Source organism: Notechis scutatus, chromosome 5, assembly GCF_049901735.1.
Source record: "Notechis scutatus isolate UNSWTSFEM ecotype Mainland chromosome 5, rNotScu1.2, whole genome shotgun sequence".
NCBI lineage: Eukaryota > Metazoa > Chordata > Lepidosauria > Squamata > Elapidae > Notechis > Notechis scutatus.
The window spans coordinates 55,422,078-55,442,538 of NC_142013.1; the positions used below are offsets into that span (position 1 = coordinate 55,422,078).

At 36.9% G+C, this 20,461-nt stretch overlaps 1 protein-coding gene across 2 annotated transcripts in view; it reads left to right on the forward strand.

The window, feature by feature from the left end:
* Window positions 1-10,415, forward strand: part of ABCG1 (ATP binding cassette subfamily G member 1) — a 52,854-nt gene extending 42,439 nt beyond the window's left edge. For both annotated transcript variants that reach the window (XM_026674004.2, XM_026674005.2), the window contains exons 10-15: window positions 3,104-3,205; window positions 4,018-4,186; window positions 7,112-7,212; window positions 8,546-8,704; window positions 8,999-9,117; window positions 9,793-10,415. In XM_026674004.2, coding sequence (XP_026529789.1) covers window positions 3,104-3,205; window positions 4,018-4,186; window positions 7,112-7,212; window positions 8,546-8,704; window positions 8,999-9,117; window positions 9,793-10,021 — 879 coding nt within the window. In that variant the 3' untranslated portion in view covers window positions 10,022-10,415. The remainder of the gene's footprint in view (window positions 1-3,103; window positions 3,206-4,017; window positions 4,187-7,111; window positions 7,213-8,545; window positions 8,705-8,998; window positions 9,118-9,792) is intronic.
* The last annotated feature ends 10,046 nt before the right edge of the window (window positions 10,416-20,461 follow it).

Consider the following 20,461-nt stretch of genomic DNA (forward strand, 5'->3'; position numbering starts at 1 on the left):
TGTAATAGAAAATGAACCTGGCTCAGCAGATAGTTACACAATAAAAACCCCATCATGCAGGGGTGTTTCTCAGGTAATTTTGTCCAAAAAGTTTTATATGCCAACATGAGCACTTTGAACTGGGCTCAGAAAACAATCAACAACCAGTGTTACTTTTTCTTGTAGAAATAAATTCCCCACATTATAATGCCAAATTCTGGCCCATCTGCAATTTAAGACTATGTTCAAGATTGACCTCACAATGAATGTTTTGTAATAGTCCAATTTTGCAACTACTAGGATATGTGTTACTAATTTGAAATCTTTCTTCTTGTTACTAATTTGAAGTGCATTTGATTTAACAATCAGTATGGTAAAAAGAATCCCAGGCCATAGATATCATGTGACTGTTCAGCATGAAAGGAGCATCCATAGACTGCCAACCTGTTCTTCAACTGGGAATTCCAGTCCATCCAGAATAGGTTCATGTCTGAAATTCAACCTGTAATAGTAATACTGAGTTTAAATTCATTTTTTTTCTGCCCATTCAAGTTTGGTAAAACATGAAGTGACAGGTAAAGATTATAGTTGATGTAAATGTCCGAGTTATTTTTAAGTGTAAAATTCTAATGTGCTGAATCTTAATATCATGTAAAGTACACTGCTCATAAAAATAAAGGGAACACTTAAACAACACAATGTAACTCCAAGTCAATCACACTTCTGTGAAATCAAGCTGTCCATTTAGGTAGCAACACTGATTGACGATCAATTTCACATGCTGTTGTGCAAATGGAATAGACAGCAGGTGGAAAGCATAGGCAGTTAGCAAGACATCCCCAATAAAGGAGTGGTTCTGCAGGTGGTGACTACAGACCACTTCTCAGTTCCTATGCTTTCTGGCTTTCTGTCACTTTTGAATGCTGGTGGTGCTTTCACTCTACTGGTAGCATGAGACAGAGTCTACAACCCACACAAGTGGCTCAGGTAGTGCAGCTCATCCAGGATGGCACATCAATGCGAGCTGTGGCAAGAAGGTTTGCTGTGTCTGTCAGCGTAGTGTGCAGAGCATGGAGGCGCTACCAGGAAACAGGCCAGTACATCAGGAGATGTGGAGGAGGCTGTAGGAGGGCAACAACCCAGCATCAGGACCGCTACCTCCGCCTTTGTGCAAGGAGGGACAGGAGGAGCACTGCCAGAGCCCTGCAAAATGATCTCCAGTGGGCCACAAATATGCATGTAGCTGCTCAAACGGTCAGAAACAGACTCCATGAGGGTGGTATGAGGGCCCGACGTCCACAGGTGGGGGTTGTGCTTACAGCCCAACACTGTGCAGGATGTTCGGCATTTGCCAGAGAACACCAAGATTGGCAAATTTACCACTGGCGCCCTGTGCTCTTCACAGATGAAAGCAGGTTCACACTGAGCACATGTGACAGACGTGACAGGGTCTGGAGACGCTGTGGAGAATGTTCTGCTGCCTGCAACATCCTCCAGCATGACCGGTTTGGCAGTGGGTCAGTAATGGTGTGGGATGGCATTTCTTTAGGGGGCCGCACAGCCCTCCATGTGCTTGCCAGAGGTAGCCTGACTGCCATTAGGTACCGAGATGAGATCCTCAGACCCCTTGTGAGACCATATGCTGGTGCGGTTGGCCGTGGATTCCTCCTAATGCAAGACAATGCTAGACCTCATGTGGCTGGAGTGTGTCAGCAGTTCCTGCAAGACGAAGGCATTGATGCTATGGACTGGCCCGCCCGTTCCCCAGACCTGAATCCAATTGAGCACATCTGGGATATCATGTCTCGCTCCATCCACCAACGCCACGTTGCACCACAGACTGTCCAGGAGTTGGGGGATGCTTTAGTCCAGGTGTGGGAGGAGATCCCTCAGGAGACCATCCGCCACCTCATCAGGAGCATGCCCAGGTGTTGTAGGGAGGTCATACAGGCACGTGGAGGCCACACACACTACTGAGCCTCATTTTGACATGTTTTAAGGACATTACATCAAAGTTGGATCAGCCTGTAGTGTTTTTTTCCACTTTAATTTTGAGTGTAACTCCAAATCCAGACCTCCATGGGTTGCTAAATTTGATTTCCATTGATAATTTTTGTGTGATTTTGTTGTCAGCACATTCAGCTATGTAATGAACAAAGTATTTAATAAGAATGTTTCATTCATTCAGATCTAGGATGTCTTATTTTTGTGTTCCCTTTATTTTTTTGAGCAGTGTATTTTATTCAAAGTATTTGCATGTTTCTCTGAAACATCTTTCTCACCTGGAACAGAAGAGAAATCAAGTCTGAGGAAGACTAAGAAAGAATTTCTCATGCATGGATTAATATATCACTCATTGTTAGTGGTGAAGTCTATGTTTAGTGTTCCTCATTAGTTTTGTTGAAGGAGCTATATCTCAAAAAAGAACTGTTTTAAATTCAAATCAAATGGTTGAGTTCTGTTTAGAAAGTTAAAGATTAGTTGGCCAGATCTTAAATCTGATTCAACAGATTTTTCTCTCTTAAAACTGTAAATTTGAGTCAGACATGTCAGACATTCTTTCAATTTAGGTTCCACTAAAATCAGGTCTGATAGTAAGCAATGCATTCCAATGGCCAATGCTTCACCGAGCTAAATTATTTGTCTGTGCACTGAATCCAGGTCAAACATCACTGCTGCAGCCCAGAAGGGGGGGAGTTTCTCTTAGATTCTGCATGTTGGAAATAGTTTACATTGGTTTTCTGCCTTCTGCGACGTCAGCTGGTACAAATGTAGATCTAGCTTAGTCTGACCTGATTTTCTGCCAGCATTGTGGATGTTTCTCTGATCTGGCTGCACTTGGTTATTTTCCTGGCCTTTTTTTTTGGCATTTTGCTTATATATTTTAAAATCAGTGGATGACTTTAACTGTCCCAAAAGTAACCCAGCCAGCAATTTTTTTTTTAATATTTTGCCCTTCAATAGAAACCAACTGCAACAAACCAAATTTTGATTTTAATATAATGCTTACTTAAATGCTAGACAGCAAATTTGTAGAATCAAAGTTATGTTCATTTATATTGGTGTTGAAACCCGAGAAACAATACAAACCAAAAATTTCTTTTCCACTTGTGTTTTGCACCAGGATTCTTCATCCATGGAAGGCTGTCATAGCTTCTCAGCCAGCTGTCTTACTCAGTTTTGCATTCTGTTTAAAAGAACTTTTCTCAGTATAATGAGGGATTCGGTAAGGCTCAGATTTTAAGTATAAGAAAGAAAAGTGCATTGTAAGTTATCTGTTTTGATCTATGAAGCCATATTATTAATATTAAGTGCATAAAATAAAAGAAAGATAGGTTTGATTCTTTTAGTGTTGCATAATTTAATCATGTTTCAAAAGTCAAGAGATGTAAAGGGAACTAAGGATATAAAACTTTATATGGATGTATAACATGCTTTAAATAATACTAAACACATTATTAGTATTTAAGTCTCTGGGGTTTCCGCCCCCCCCCCATCTGCTTTGACCTACCACCTCTGTAGCTTCATCCATGCTCTTAGCAGAGGTCTTCAGTTTTGCTCCCTTCTAGCACATCCCTATCAACCTTAATGAATACAAAATACTGGAAATATATGGAATTAAAATTATAAAGTGAACTGTAGCAAAAAAAAATCTTTGCCCAGCCCTGTATTTTCTTCCCAAGTATATTTTCTTGTTTTTTTGTCTTCCCACCAGTCCCTCACTTTTGTCTTACATTTGATTGTTACTGCAAACTTATTCCTTTTTTTTTCACACTGGAAAATTTATGAAGATAGTTTAATTTTTCACTAACTGGAACCATTAACTGGAAGCATTACATATAAGAAGCCTCTTAGGTTAGGCTAGTACAAAAATCACATTGTTTTTACAAAATTATTTGCATCCTCACTTCTATGCTATACAGAGGCATCATCCTGTTTGTCATTCAGTGTGTGTGCATATGTATAGATGTTAGCATGCTATAGGAGTTGCTAAGTCAAAAATATTATTAGCTCAAAGGTAATTTTTCTCCCTGACAGGTCCTGACACATCTGAGGGTAACCTCTCACATTGGAATTGGACTTCTGATAGGCTTGCTGTATTTGGGGATTGGAAATGAAGCAAAGAAAGTCCTAAGCAATTCTGGCTTCCTCTTTTTTTCAATGTTGTTCCTTATGTTTGCTGCTCTCATGCCAACAGTCCTTACATGTGAGTAACCAGTATGACACAGCTGACTAGGCTTCTTTAATCAGCTGCTTCTCAAATATCCTGAACTTCAATTCCCAAACATCCTAGACTTTGTTTTCATTGGCAGGGAATCACAAGAGAAGCTGTAACTGTTCATATGACAGCAGTGGTGGAAGGTTGCCAATATGCTAATAGTTTGATAAGCCACCTATTAGATGGTTTTGTTCTGACCTAGGCTTCCCAAAATTATGAAGCAGATTCCTCATTCTGATAAAATCCCTTTTGTTTAGGTTACAGTGAATTCCTCAAACAGTCTTTCATGAGATTTCACAACTACAGACCTTTATCAGGCTTGGAGAGTTGCCAGGCTGATTATAGCAGCAATTACCTGGCAAGAAATCAGGAACAGATCTTCACCCTAATGAATTGAACTAATTGTCTCCTGCAAACACCACTCCCCCTTTGCTCCCGTTTATTACCTATGGGAGGGGCCATTCACCGTCCCTTCTCCTGGCAGCTCTGTGCATGCGCACACTGGGGACAGGCTCCAGCTGTTCTTCTGTACACTGATCTCCAACTCCAAAGGCAGCTGATAACTGTCAGACGGCCCTGGCCCCATCTCTGCCTCCGACACAGAGCACTTGTCAGAGCCTTCCCCAGACTCCAGGATTGGCCTATTCTCCCCAACCTCCTCACTGTCCGCGTCTGGTGGGCCACAACAGGTTTCAGTAATACTAGCAAAACTCCGTGTAGTTGTTTTATGCATACATGCATAAACACGCACAAGGGCTGAGCAGCATTTTGGGGCCATAGAAAAAAGGCTGTACTGAGCTTACGGCGGTGCATACATTATCATCACCATTATCATCACTGCCTTCTTATATATGACTTGGGTGTAGGCAGATTAGACTGCAGAATGTAGAGCAGGGCTGTCAAACTCACGGCCCACGGGCTGGATGCGTCACGTGCTGGCCACGCCCCCACCCAGTTTAGCAAAGGGGGGGGAAGTCCTGATATGTTACATGATACTGCTGTGACGACATGAGTTTAACACCCCTGATGTAGAGTGTTAAAAACAACCCTTATAATCAGATTCCCAATCAAGATTCAGGAGAAATATCTTAAATCTACCACTTTGGCTAGCACTCTTTCACCAACAAACATGAGAACAATGAAAGGAAGTTTGTTTATCAGCTGAAACTCTTCCCACTCTCTGACCATTTATTTCCCTTTCCTCCAGTTAATCAGCTAGTCTGGTTTTAGCACCTTTCATCCTAATCCTTTTTGTTTACTATAAGGTAAGTGAATTCAGCAGCTGAAAGAGATCTAGTCTTCCAACCTAATCTTGTCCTTCATTGCTAAATCTGTGCAGCTAAGAGAGAAAACGTCTTTTCACTTTAGGGTTTGATTATTTAAAGTCCCAACAGCTGCTCCAAGGTGGAGGATGGGAGACCTGCAGTTGTGTTTATCAAACAATCTGTTTGATCAACCAACAATGTACAATCATGTATAAAGGGTATCAAATACTTATCATTTCAAAGAAAATAATCTTCCAGTAGTCAAGTGGGTGCCCTTGTCCATCTGTATTCACTTTTACTTTTGCCAAAAACTACTACAGTATCTTTGTTTTATTATAATTTATCTTCCATTTTCTCCCTTTTACAACAAGGCTGGTCAGTAATCTGCTAAAGCCAGTTTCAATATGGAAAGTAAGAGCCATGTCATCAGCATACATTAATAGCGACATTTTCCATCCATTAAATAAAAGGGAGAAAATACTTTGTGACTTCATGACCATTGTAATATCATTAATACGGAAGTTAAATAAGAAAGGAGCAAGTAAACAGCCCTGTTTAACTCCACTTTCCAATAACATAGAGCAGGGGTGTCCAACCTTGGCAACTTTAAGACTTGTGGACTTCAACTTCCAGAATTCTGGAAGTTGAAGTCCACAAGTCTTAAAGTTGCCAAGGTTGGACACCCCTGACATAGAGTCTAGCAAGAACCCTTGTGGGCCTGTTCTTATTCAAGCTGTAATCCAATCATTAGTTTAAGAAGATGCTTATTGATATCTGTTCTAGCTAGTTTCTCCCATAATCAATACCTGTCAATGGAATAAAAGGCAGAGGGATCAGTAAAAGCAACATAGAGTTGTTTTATATGCCCACTGGTATAGTTCTGAACAAGCACCTTCAAAGTGGTACAGTAATCTAGCCTGCTATGTCTTTTTTGAAACCCTGCCTCCCAAACATCTAATTTATTCAGAAGATGTTTGATATACAGCTTAGAAGAAATATCTAGCAGACTAACAATAATTGGCAAGTTCCTGGCAGTTGCCCTTCTTAAAGATTAGGTGTACTATAATTTGTTTCCAATGGGGAGGTATAAAATCCAGTACGTTTTACCTATTTCTGAAAGAGTCTAGTCAGGATGGGTTCCCACCAGGAATCATTGATCTTATATATCTTTGGAGTAATCATATCCTCTTCAGGAGTTATTCCAAGAGCCAAGCTTGAAATCAGCTGCTTAACTTATATTTTGTGGTTAATTATGCTTAATTCAATAGAGGTTGTTATTGGTTCAATATATGGCAGTTTAAAAAACTGGAAAATTAAAAAAAAAATCTCCAACAACTGAATTTTCTTGCATAATATATTAGGGAAAGAATTTCCTGAAATATCTAAAACAATGCATTACACTTTTGAAAAAATAATTTGTGAAGATCTGCATTTTTCAGAATTATATATTCATATAAATAAAACAGTCATGGCTTTTCTATAAAATATATTAATGAATAAGCACATTCAAATCATACATTTTCAAATGAAGGAGAGGCTACGTATGACAAGACAAATGTAAGATATTCAGGACAGCATCTAAGCATTAATTTCTGGAATTACTTTTGATTCTATGTATTTCAAGTGCTACTTTTATTTTTCTATATAGTTCCTCTTGAGATGGGAGTATTTCTTAGAGAACATCTGAATTATTGGTACAGCTTGAAGGCTTATTACTTGGCTAAAACTATGGCTGATGTCCCTTTTCAGGTAAATCTTTCTCTGCACCTTATCATTATTTTAGGACAGGAAGTTAGATAAAAGTAGTGATCAAATGAAATTTTCTTATGTGGTTTGCAAAATGCAATATGTCATTTTATCAGGAATATGAATTAATACAGCTACACATCCTATTATAAAGGATATATATTATAGCATATAAATATATGCTATATGGTGTACAACCAGTTGTAAATGCTTTCTTTTTATTATACAATGGAAAATGGGATGCCCAAATCGCATTTTAGAATTATGCCAAGAAATGAAATTTAAGTCAGAGATGGATGGTCTCATGAATTAGTTTCCAGTATTCCAGTGCCAAATTTAAGGGAAAAGATAAACCACCTATATTTGAGTTGCAATTAGGTTAAATCTGTAAGCTGCCCTGAGTTGCCTTATCGGGGAGACAAGTTGCATATAAATTGAAGAAATAAGTAATAAATAAAACTTTAGGCATGTGTCGAGCATTTAAAATATTATGTTTCATTCTATATGCCTGGGCAAAGAAAACACTCTTCAAATTATCAAAGTAGCTGTATTTTTCCCAAGGCTGGTGTCTGCTTCTGAAGCTGCTCCAGTGGTCCCCATCTACATGTACGTGCCAACCATTTCATAAACTAGAGCAGGGGTCCCCAACCACTGGTCCACGGACCGGTACTGGTCCGCGGAACAGGTCCTACCGGGCCGCTGGCTTGCTGGGCGCCACCATCTTTTTTATGAAAAGTGCTTCCGGTGAGCTTTTCCGGTAGAAAGCTCACCGGAAGCACGTTTCAAAAAAAGATGGCGGCGCTAGTGCTTCCGGTGAGCTTTTCCGGTAGAAAGCTCACCGGAAGCACGCTTTCATCAAAAAGATGGTGGCGCCAGTGCTTCTGAGCTTTTCCGGTAGAAAGCCATTTCTACCGGAAAGCTCACCAGCTGCCGCCTATTTTGATGAAAAAGTGCTTCCGGTGAGGTCACCGGAAGCACTTTTTCATCAAAAAAAGATGGCGGCGCCCAGCTGATGCCAGTACCGGGCCGCGGCACCCAGCTGATGCCGGTACCGGGCCGCGGCGTAAAAAAGGTTGGGGATCACTGAACTAGAGCATTCCTCCGAAAAAATCCTAATAGGACATAACTCATCTGATAAGAAGTAGGAAAAGTAGTATAGTATCTGACTTCTCATATACGTGGATAGATACAGGAATTTAAAAATATAATTCAGCTCATAAAGACAAAGACCCATCTCTCTCTTTCACTTTATTTTCTTGATGTTAAATAGGGCTATAACTCGTTCCTCTGCTTTTGACTTAACAGAGCACCATATTCTGTTATTTGTCTACTACAGATTATGTTTCCTGTGGCTTACTGCAGCATTGTGTACTGGATGACAGCGCAGCCCTCTGATGCTCTGCGATTTCTCCTGTTTGCAGCCCTGGGGACTATGACATCCCTTGTGGCTCAGTCCCTTGGACTTCTGATTGGAGCAGCATCCACCTCACTTCAGGTCTCTTCTGCTTTATGTGATCTTCTGTATCTTTCTTTGGTGAGGCTGGCTTAGCCTGATGTTCTCCAGGGGATTTCCTTGGGATTTCCAATTCCATTCTTTGCACCCAGGATAGCCAAAGGTTGGGGAATGATGTATTGGCAGCTGGAACTGAACTGTACTCATTATATTTTTGCGATCCATACCACATGTCACTAAAACAGTTTTTTTAAAACACTAAAACAATATGATTCTCATAAAAGTTTTATTCAAAGTTTGATTTGTTAATTTTAAAAAATTGTTTTGTTTTTTAAGGTGGCAACATTTGTTGGTCCTGTTACAGCAATCCCAGTTCTTCTCTTCTCAGGCTTCTTTGTCAGTTTTGATACCATTCCTGCTTATCTCCAGTGGATGTCCTACATCTCTTATGTCAGGTACATTCGAAGGATGTTTCCTTTTTTTTTTTTCAAGATAACTCTGCAAAGGCTGTATTTTTTTTAGACTATTCTCTTGGAACTTTTTCCCAGAGCTAGCTATTTTCATCTTTATTCTTGGTTATGTGTATTTGTATGTATAAACAGATACACGTGCTGTGCAAACATGCATTCATATGCTTCTAAAAAAGATGAATGTGCAGGAAAGCTGTTTATAATTTCACTTTATGGAGTCCAGATATGAGTAAGCCAGTTTGATCTGCTGGATATCTGAAATTGGACCTGAGTTGTACAGCCTGAGTTCAAAGCTTGGATCAGCACAAAGCCTCTGAACTGCTTTGGGTCAAGTTACTTGTTTTTAGCCTCTTAAATCAAATGCAACTCTGCTCACCATAGGGTAAAAAAAAACAACTGTTGAGACAAAAGCTTTATTTTCAATTGGAGAGGTTTTAAAAAAACATTTTTTTGCATTAATTCAACTGTATGTTTTCAATATCTGTTTATAATCTTTATTTCATTTATTATTAACTCCCTTGAGTGCTCAACAGAACCAAAATATAAAATATTAATCAAATAATAATTCTGTTGTTATATCTTTCTGGCATTTCTTTGCTAGGGATGGTGCTGATCTATGCTTGCTTTGAGTTTGACCTTGCAAATGATTCCTCTCCATAGGTATGGATTTGAAGGTGTCATTCTTTCCATCTATGGTTTGGATCGAGAAGATCTTCATTGTGACAAAGATGACACTTGCCATTTTCAGAAGTCAGAGGCTATCCTCAAAGAATTGGATGTAGAAAATGCTAAACTTTATTTGGACTTCATTGTGCTTGGAATTTTCTTCATCTCCTTACGTCTCATTGCCTATTTTGTTCTCAGATACAAAATTCGAGCAGAGAGATAGAGAACAAATGGGATAACATGCAGTTCTAGACAATTGCTCTTTGGTGTGGCTGATGAGTTTTCAAAGCTCGGTTGCAAATCATGTTGTCTTCTGACCCCTAGAAGAACTAAAACGGAAACTTATTTCAGTTTTGAAAAATGTCACTGCTGATCCCAAGAGTTTCCTCTCCTGGAAAATGTATTTCTTCTAAGGTAGCGTGTAGATCTGGCAACTAGACTGAGAATGTCTATCTTTTATTATAAGTGGAAAAACATGAAATGTTGTGTCATCACTTCTTGCTGCATCTTACAAGTGTTTTTCCATAAGAAATTCCACAGTTAGTCTACACATTTTTCCAGTTGTATGAAAAGGTGCTCTTTAAACTGAATGTTTAAAAATAAAGAAGGTGAGAAATCTGATATTGGTTCTCCTTAATACCCTGCTTTGAAGCTTTAATCATATGAGCTGGTCTCATGTACCAAATTTTTAATATTGTATCATATTACAGTGAAAGATGTAGAAGAATTTGAAAATCAAGATGCATACCTAGCTGCTTTCTCCTAACATTCTGTTTTTGTAGTGTCTTTAAGTTTCTTGTGGAATTTCAAATACTCTTTGTCTGTTTTATCTATTTTTCTGTGAATGCAAAACCCGAAACAGAGCAAAATGGAAACCAATCTCAAAGCCTATTTGAATATTCTAGCATGTTTTTAATAACACATATTCTAAAAAGAGAAAGGACTGCCAGTAATTTGGTGTTTGGTATGATGAATGCTTAAGGATTTAGTTTAAAAGGTCTCAGTGAAATATGTGTGCCCTGCCCAGCAATATATATAATACTGTATACAAAACCTATTATTTTTATTTTCACCAATTATGACTTTCTCAAAAAGAAATTCAAATCATGCTATTTTCACATTCCAGCAAAGCTAGGTGATTCCAAATCCATTCATAGACAGTTTATTTTTCTTTCATTCACTTTTTGCTGGATTCCAACCAAATTTATCTAAACAGTTTTTGTTACTAGTTTGACATCTAATTTGACAACTGGGATGTGTAAACTGAAGCCGATTACTAGAAGTGCCTACATCCTGATTTCAAATACTAGCTGTATATAGCACTTTGTCTCAGAAAATTATTTGATAAAATTAACATTATAGGAAAAAAGACTAGCACTCTGGGCCAGTCTTATCTACCTCAGTGCAATGGATTCAGGTTGATTTATTAGAGAAATCAATTAAGCTGTTTTCAATCCAAAAGAGATTTCAAGTTGTGTATTCAGAACCCAGATCAAATGGCTGTTTCTAGCAAAGGCTATTGTTGAATGGATACTAAACCACTCAAGCCAGATCTCCAGAGTTAAGCTAGAGCATCAAAGCAAAACAAATAGAAATTGAAACAAAAACAAGACAAATTTGAAGAAAGATTACTTTTATCCGTATTGTAAGATTTGCCCCTTCTGCAGTTCTTCTACACTAGTACATGTTCCTGAAATGCATAGTTTATATTGCTGGAAAACAATTAAGTAATTGGGATTGTATTTATTGGCAAAGCCAAAGTCCTTCTCTCCCTATAATCCTAGTCTTCTAGTCTTAACTTTAGAGTAAATAAATAAAAACGAACACTGTTCTTTAAATTAGCATGCAATTTAGTCCATATGTATCACAGGATTCAAATCTGCACCACTAATTAGGTACTTGTAGGTTTGTGTCCAGAAACCATTAACAACTTACTTTGTAAATTAACAGCAGATATGTAACAACATTTGTGATTAGCATAGACAACCTCCAAGAATGTAATTATGTTCCTTCAACAAGAAAACATACACTTTGGAGGATAATCAGTAGATGGATTGTGATAGGCTACCACCAGATTTGGAAGAGTCACACAAGTGCTTTCCAAGAAACTCATCAGGTGTATCTGCTAATTGACAAGTAAGGCATTCACAGGAACTGATCATTCTTTCATGAAATACTGCAGGTTGGTACTGCAAATGTAGAGATACATCATTTATGGATTATATCTCTAAATATAACATTATTTTGTTGCAGGAAACATGGGCCACAGAGAATATGGAGCTTGATAATTTTGCAATACATTCTCTCAAGGCCACTAGATTAAGGAAAGGGGGGAGGCCAAATGATGGGTCTTTCAAATAAAACCCACCCTGTGGTGAGTAATCTAAAAAAAAAACGGTGTAATCAATTTGCAATGGTTATAAACCTTTGAGTTGGCCATCTCCATGTTCTCCCATCGTGTTATAAAACAGGTGGAAGAAAGCTGGCTTATGTTGGGACTATATGTGACATCCTTCATCATTGTTTTTATTTCCAGTGTGAGGTATCAATTTTGAATAACATGTAATCGTTTCCATATCTGATACTATTATTGGATCGAGTCCCTAATAATTTCCTAATTCTTTTGAAAAAGAAAGAACACAATCAACATTAAGCCCCTTTAAATTCTGTTGATGTTAGTTTGTAGATTACTTAAACTTGGCCAGTTTAACTTGATCTGGTTGTTTCTAAGAGATTACTAGCAGATTTGTTAACCTGCCAGGATTGTCTGATATATCAAGTTTAAAAATACAGCTGTCCTAGATACTGCAGTTCCATTCTTAAACCAAAACTATAATTGGCATGATACTTCCACAAGGAAGAAAATTCTATTACAAATTGTAAATCCACATGAATTATTTTCAGCAGTGGAAACTGGAAGAAGTTACTGTGAGAAATTAATAAACAAAAATGATTACACATATAACAAATGTAATATAAAAAATAAGTAATTTTTTTCTTGTTGACATCCCTGAAAATACCTTAAATATATTATGCGTTGAGAATCTACAACAGACAAGCATTATTAGGAAGTCACATACAGCTATTACAACTGAGGTTGTTCAGGACCTTGCTTTTCCGTTAGAGTAGTGGGTATGTCTGTTTCACACATTTTGGGAGTGCATTGCAGGAGGGAAGGATTCAACATTGCTCCCTACATTATTACTGGCTTTCATATTTTAATCTGAAGACAAAAGACACTCATAGTATTACTACAGACAAGCAGGAATCTTGTCCCTTGCCCACCCAATAAATTTTATTAATTGCATATATATTTGCATATATCTGAGCTTAGAACCCAACTAAATATATGGGGAACATCCTGGATGAGTTCATACAACACACTAAAGTACAAATTAGCTAACCAAAATTTAGGTCAATGCATCATGAAACTCCAGTCTGTGCAGCTAGTTTATGATTCACTGTGTTATACGAATCCAGAAAATTGGATCAATGGGGTAAATTATGATTCTAATAAACAAGCTTAAGCATGTCATGCAAATATAGCCATTTCGTTTATTGCATTTTTACGTGAACTTGCTGTTTTCAGAAATATCAGAACAATGATGTATAGAGATGAAACTTTTCAGTTAACGTGCATGTTCTAAGTTTCACGCTATACATATCTGGCTTTTCTTTTAGGAAGTATATTCTACTGGGGTCCATGCCTAAGTATGCTAAAATTTTGCAAAATCCCTACTCCAAAAACAGCCCAACAAAAAATCTTATTTGTAGTTTTAAAACAAATAATGGATGATGATGATGATGATGATGATTATTATTATTATTATTATCTGAGGCATTTTTAATGGTGAGAGAGAAAATATCTTCTGTATGTTGAGTATCAATGTGACAGTATTGTTGACATCTTTTGTTTTTAAATTATACTTTCTGTGCAATGTAGATTCTTAGTTGTGGTGAGTTGTTGCCCTAAAAACCTACTTACTTATTTAAGACATTTATGCATATGTGTGGTTTTCCTTTCTTTCCTTCTTTTTTAAGAAAAGCAAAAGTCAATGCAAGTAATTTCAAAACCACAGCGTGCTAAAGAGTGCATTTACTGTACAATAACAGTTCTTCTGCCTTGGTTGTGTAATGCACACTGCATTACTTTGAATTCCTGTTGGTTTTGCTATTCTAGAGACTGCTGCTGCTTGCACGCTGTGATACATTTGCACTGTTGTAGATACATGTAAACATTGTCTTTTTTCCAGGTGGCTTATTTATCTTTTATAGTTCTGATGATAATAACTACTGAACTATGAGTAGTTTGATTCATGTATTAGAAGATTTAGGATGTTGGGCATTCTAATTCTGTATTTTGCATAAACTAACAAAATGCTTTGTATATTTCTGATTGTATAGTTGATTTCTTCTAGAATATTTGTATGTGCATTATTTTCCAGGTTAGAGCTCGTTTTCTGAAAATGGAGAACCCTTATGATAACGCAACAAAGGAATGATTAAATAAAAGCATTGATATTTTCTTTGTCCTGTTTCAGTGAGACTTCAGTTTTCAGCTTTAGAAGTTTTCTTTATCCCAATATTAAATACGGAGCCCTTTTAAAATTTTATTTTATCTCTTCTTCGTCTTTTCCTCTATGCCTCCTGTTTTTGCCTCTTATTTCTTCCTTCCTTTAGAATTCATGAGTCATATAAGCCAATGAAAACAAAATGTGAGTTCTAAATCATCCAATAAATGTAAGTTGGCCAGTAGGCAAAAAGCAGTTGTCTGTTTAGGATATTTTTTAGAATATAGTCAGGTTTGTACACTAGAGGGTGCTGCATTCTTCAATAAACAATGAAATTAAGTCTTGCTCAAATTAAATTTTCCTTATAACATTTCTCTATAGTGTATTCTGCTTCCATGTTTCCGTATTTTCAGGGGAGAAAAGAGATTAGAACTCTACTTTTTATTTAAAAAAATACTTTAAAAATACATAAAATGTGTACATTTTTATTTAGGTTACACTGTGTTTAGTGAAATTCAAGGGGATTTTTAAATGAAAATGTTGTAGCTAAAGTGATTGACAATAAAACATTGGGAATATGCAATGGGTTTTTGCTACAAACGCCTCTAAAAGTTTTCATAGATCCTCCTCGTGTTACCTGGGTAAAGCTATCCCTTGGGTAGAGTACACACATACATACACATATACATATTGGCTAAAATCTTGCGTGTAGATGTGTACCAGTGGTGGGATTCAAATTTTTTTACTACTGGTTCTGTGGGCTTGGCTTGGTGGGCATGTCATGGCTTGGTGGGCGTGGCTTGGTGGGCATGGCAGGGGAAGGTTACTGCAAAATCCCATTCCCTCCCCACCCCACTAACCTGCTTTCCAGTTCTGTGTGCAGGGCAACAAAAGAAGACCCAGCTGATCAGCTGGGACTTGGGAGGCAGAGAATAGATGGGTGCGGGGCCAATCAGAGGTGGTATTCACTGGTTCTCCGAACTACTCAAAATTTCCGCTACCGGTTCTCCAGAACTGGTCAGAAACTGCTGAATAACACCTCTGATATGTACATATACATATATAGCAATAGAACTTAGACTTATATACCGCTTTACAGTGCTTTACAGCCCGCTCTAAGTAATTTACAGAGTCAGCCTATTGCCCCCAACAATCTGGCTCCTCATTTTACCAACCTCAGAGGGATGGAAGGCTGAGTCAACTTTGAACTGGTTAGGACTGAACTTCTGGAGTCAGCAGTAATTTAGCCTGCAGTACTGCATTCTAACCACTGTGCCACCATGGCTCATGTATCTGTGTCTATGTATATGTTTATATGTATGTATTTGGGTAGCACATGAACAACCTTGTCTAGGTTTGGAATCTAACCAGGGGTGAACTTAAATAATACCTTTGGATGAGAGTTCTAGGGCTTACCAGTACCATAGGCTCTTTTTCTTAATCATATACTGTGCCAACTTTTAAAGATTATTGACAATGTTTAGTGATTCCTACCTCTTCATAAAACTATAATTGCTAGGATTTCAGAGAGAAAATAGCTCATATTAATTCCATTGTTGCAGCAGATCCTGCTTCCAAATCAGGACACAAGACCATGAAAGGTTGGAGAATACAGGTTTATTTGTGCACAAGGTTCAGAGCATTAACATGGCAAGTTCTGAACCCCTGGCTCTTCCTGAGGCGTCACTTTTACACATTTCATGACCTCAGTCTAGCCCGGGGCATTTCTCTTATTAAACTATACCATAAAAGGAAAATAACATGTATACCAGAAAAGGAGAAGTACATTTAATTATTCATTTTATCTTACACTATCTGCTATTTTCTATATCCACCCTTGTTTACTGGAACATGGCTAGTTCCTTGGTTCAGTAACTTTGTGGTTTTGCACAATATTGTATTAAGCAAAGCTTGGGGGCTTCTGTTAAATGTAAAAATACTTTATTTGTAATTTTCCACTGCTTCACCATTAGTTTTATTCACTGTATCCCCCAAACTTTACAGATTCCAGATGTGTGAATTCTAATTTCCCCAAATTTACAACAATGTTTATACTGGCTGGGAATTCTTGGGATTGAAATCCATGTAACTAAAAGTTGCCAAGGTTTCTTGACACGATTGCTGCCCTACTAATGGGTTGCTCTGACTATTTCTGGAAAAGGAAAGAGGTCTTCCTATAGCTTCTTTAACATGCTACTCTACCAAAGCTCAAAGTTTGGGCTAACCAGTGCAATGCCCACCAAATAATGCACTAGGCTTGAGGAACAAATATAATTAACTTAGAATATTTGTAGTTAATACAACACTGCTGTGTTTCTATGGACTCTGGTTTGAAGTGTTAATATATATTTACTTTGGGGAAAACAACAGGATTTGTAGAACAAAACAATACAAAGTAATATGAAAAATGACATAGATTTATTAGTGATGGATGTTCAAGGGTTGTATTTGACAGAACAATAGACTGGAAAAATCACATTTGTGTTAAAATATTCTGTTTAATTTTTAAGATAAACCTCACATGTTTTCAAAGACCAACATTTATTTTAGCAGAAGAGAGTCTACAGATTCAAAAATAACTTCGTTTTAATTCCTCAGGAGCTCTAGAAGAAGGAGACAGATCCCATTTATGTTAGATGGCACATTCTGGAAACAAAATACAATTAAAAACAATTAGTGCTATCATCAAATTACAGCGCCAAATATTCCCATTATAGTATAGGCCTACTGACCTCAACTAGATATCTGAAATGGGGAAAATAGGTTTGTTTTTGTTTGTTTGTTTGATTATATTTCATGTTTCTAGACCTGCCATCCAAGGGGCTTAATGATAAAGTAGAACATTTACTACACTACTACTAAATACTAAACTACTCCTAAAGATGGGAAAACAATTAAGAGAAATAATAATATGCAAATCATCATGGAAAGATTGTAGGTAGTATGCTATCTGTTGCAAAGAATGCATGTTTGTCAAAACAAGCACAAAAAACTATCTATAAAACCCAGCCAAAGCCGGGCATCCTCAAGGGAGTCAAAAACATCAAAATTGTGGCCATAAGTGGGCTTTATCTCTTTGTAATGTGCATTGCACGGGGCAAAACAAAAAGGAATCAAGAACAAACAGTTTACTGAGTGAAGGTAAACTAATACAGGATTGAGTGACACTACAAAATGAATACTTTGAACTAGTTTGGTCATATAAATAAAAATTAATTGCCACAGAGATAATTAAGGAATGCTGAATAAGTTTGAAATGCAGGGGGAGATCAAGGGAGTCATGATTAAGTGGAGCTGAAATTCTGAAAAATGTGAAAGTTTAAAAAACAAAAGGCGATGTGTAAAACAGTTCATAGTTGTGACAGAAACAAAGATGGTTTATATAGTCAATGGTGTTGGTGAAAAGTACTTTTGCTATCTTTTTGCCCCTCCTTTTTAAAAATTCTTCTGAATTTTTTTTTTTTTTTTTTGGCTTCTTATTTCTTCATCCTTTTCTGCAGATTGTACGATGCTACTCTCTCCAAAGTAAACGAGGGGCCGATGTGTTTTGTTGCTGCCTTGTGCTGCTGCTGATAATGTTGTTGTTATAGAAGGATAGAACTGAAATCTGTAGCTCTTTCTATAATGTGTGTGGAATGACTTGATGCAGAATAAGTCCTTGGTGCACATATGTATTTTGGGGTTTATTTTAAAACAAACAAAATGTGCTACAAATAGGCCTTTGGCCCCAAATTCCAGAGGTTGGAAGCTTTAGGGGCAGCAAAATTGAGGCTTGGGACTCTGCAACTTGTAGGTCATGGAATCCCACTTTTGCTCCCTTCGTGTTAGCTTAATTAACTGAATTAATTTCAGCCATTCCACATGTTTTCTCTAGATTTAAGAATGATGTTTCTTCCTGAGAATTAGAATTGGTGAAAGGATGGGCATGTATTTATATTCCCGGAGAATTTGTATTATGTCACCAATTGGCAAATTATTCTGATGTTATTGGTACTGAAATGTTGAAGAACATTAGTATTGTAAGCTACTCTGTAAGGGAGAGTTTTAAGTTCCTTAATATGATAAATAAATAAAAATAAATAAATAAAGGTGACTCATACATGAGTCAGACAAAAAGACAGAACTGATGAAGAATAGCAGGTTAAAAAAAGTATATATTTAGATATGTCTAAACAGATGAAAATCTTTTAAAGCAACAGTTGCCTAAATTATCTCAAACCCAGAGACAACTTATGAATGACCAATAAATGCCTTTGCAATGTCAGGAGGTATTTAAAAATGAAATCAAGTAAAGCTCCAGGCCCAGATGACCTTACGAGCCAATATTATAAGTCCTTTGAGGGTGAACTTTTTCAACCATTAAAAGATATAATGAATAATATATTACAGGGGGAAAGATACCTCAAACATAGAAATAAGCTAATATTGTGTTGTTACCAAAGGAGGGTCAAGATGTTACAAAGACAAAAAATTACAGACCAATTTCATTATTAAACAGGGACTATAAATTCTTTGCTGCAGTTTTGACAGAAAGACTAAAAAAGATCTTACAAGCATATATACATGAAGACCAACTGGGCTTTCTGCCAAAAAGACAGCTAAGAGATAATGAGAGGACTGTTTTGAATATTATTGAATATTTACAATACCACAATGAGAAACAGACAGCTCTAATATTCTTAGATGCAGAAAGGCCTCTGACAATCCCAATTGGGCTTTTTATGTTTAAAGTGCTGAAATTTGGAGATAATTTTATTCAAGGAGTCAAAATTTGTCATTAATGGTGACTTAATTAACTCATGTGAAATTTAAAAGAGTATGAGACTAGGATGCCCCTTGTCTCCTCTATTATTTATATTGGTGTTGGAAGTTTTGAGTAAAAATATTAGGCAAGATGAGAAAATAATATGTATAAGCATCAAGAAAGAAGCTTATAATTTGAGGGCATTTGTTAATGGTCTTGCAAGATCCAAAAAATAACATAGAACATTTAATAAGGAAATTAAAATGAGTTTGGGGCTTTAGCAGGTGTTCAAATAAACAAACAGAAAGCAATGTTGATTAAGAACATGTCACCTCAGTACAGTGATATATTGAGTAAAAAGTTGGGTTTTAAGGTCAAGAAAAAGGTGAAATACTTGGGGGTTATGTTGACAAAGACAAATATAAAACTGTTCAAAATAATTATGTGCCACTTTGGAATGATATTAAAAAGGACTTACAAAGATAGGACAAATTGGATCGATCACTATTGGGTAGAATTTCTGTAATTAAGATGAATACCTTACCAAAAATGCTCTTTCTGTTTCAGACATTACCAAAACTTGCAACTGATATTCCTTTTAAACAATGGCAGAGGGATATTTCCAAGTTTATATAGCAAGAGGAAAAACCAAGAATTAGATATAAACTATTGCAAGAGAGGGTTTGAGTTTACCAGATTTGAAACTGTATTTTGAGACATGTTGTCTGGTCTGGCTAAGAGAGTGGGTGAACATTCAGAATAAGAGGCTACTTGATTTAGAAGGTCATGCATTAAGGTTTGGATGGCACAGTTATTTATGTTATGACAAAGTTAAAGTTAATGTTGATTTCAATGATCACTTTGCTAGATGTGTCATACTAAGAGTTTGGATTAAATATAAAATGAGTTTTTGTATGAAGTTGCCTCTTTGGGTGTCCCCCCAGGAAGCTTTTTTAAGAAAAGAAATGGTGGCAAGGCTAGGCTGGTGGACCTATGGTAAAATAATATCTTTCAGTTCTGGTGATCTTACCCTCAAGTTGAGGAAAGAGAATTAGAAGGCCGTGTTTGCCATTGGTGCACATACCAACAACTGAAAGAAAGATTTCAACTAGATAAAAAGAGTTATGGATTTGACTTTGTTAACAATGAATTGGAAATCTTATTGTGTGGTAGTGATGAACATATTATTACTGGGGTTTATAAAACATTGAAACTGAATTTGGAAAGTGAATATTTAAAACATTGTATGACTCAGTAGGCAAGGAACTTTGGATATAATGTGATACTCAAACGATGGGAGTATATGTTGACAAAGGGTTTAAAATTCACACTAAACTATAATTTAAAAGAAAAATTTTGTAAGATGAGGTATTGTTGGTATTTAACACCAGACAAGTTATCTAGAAAG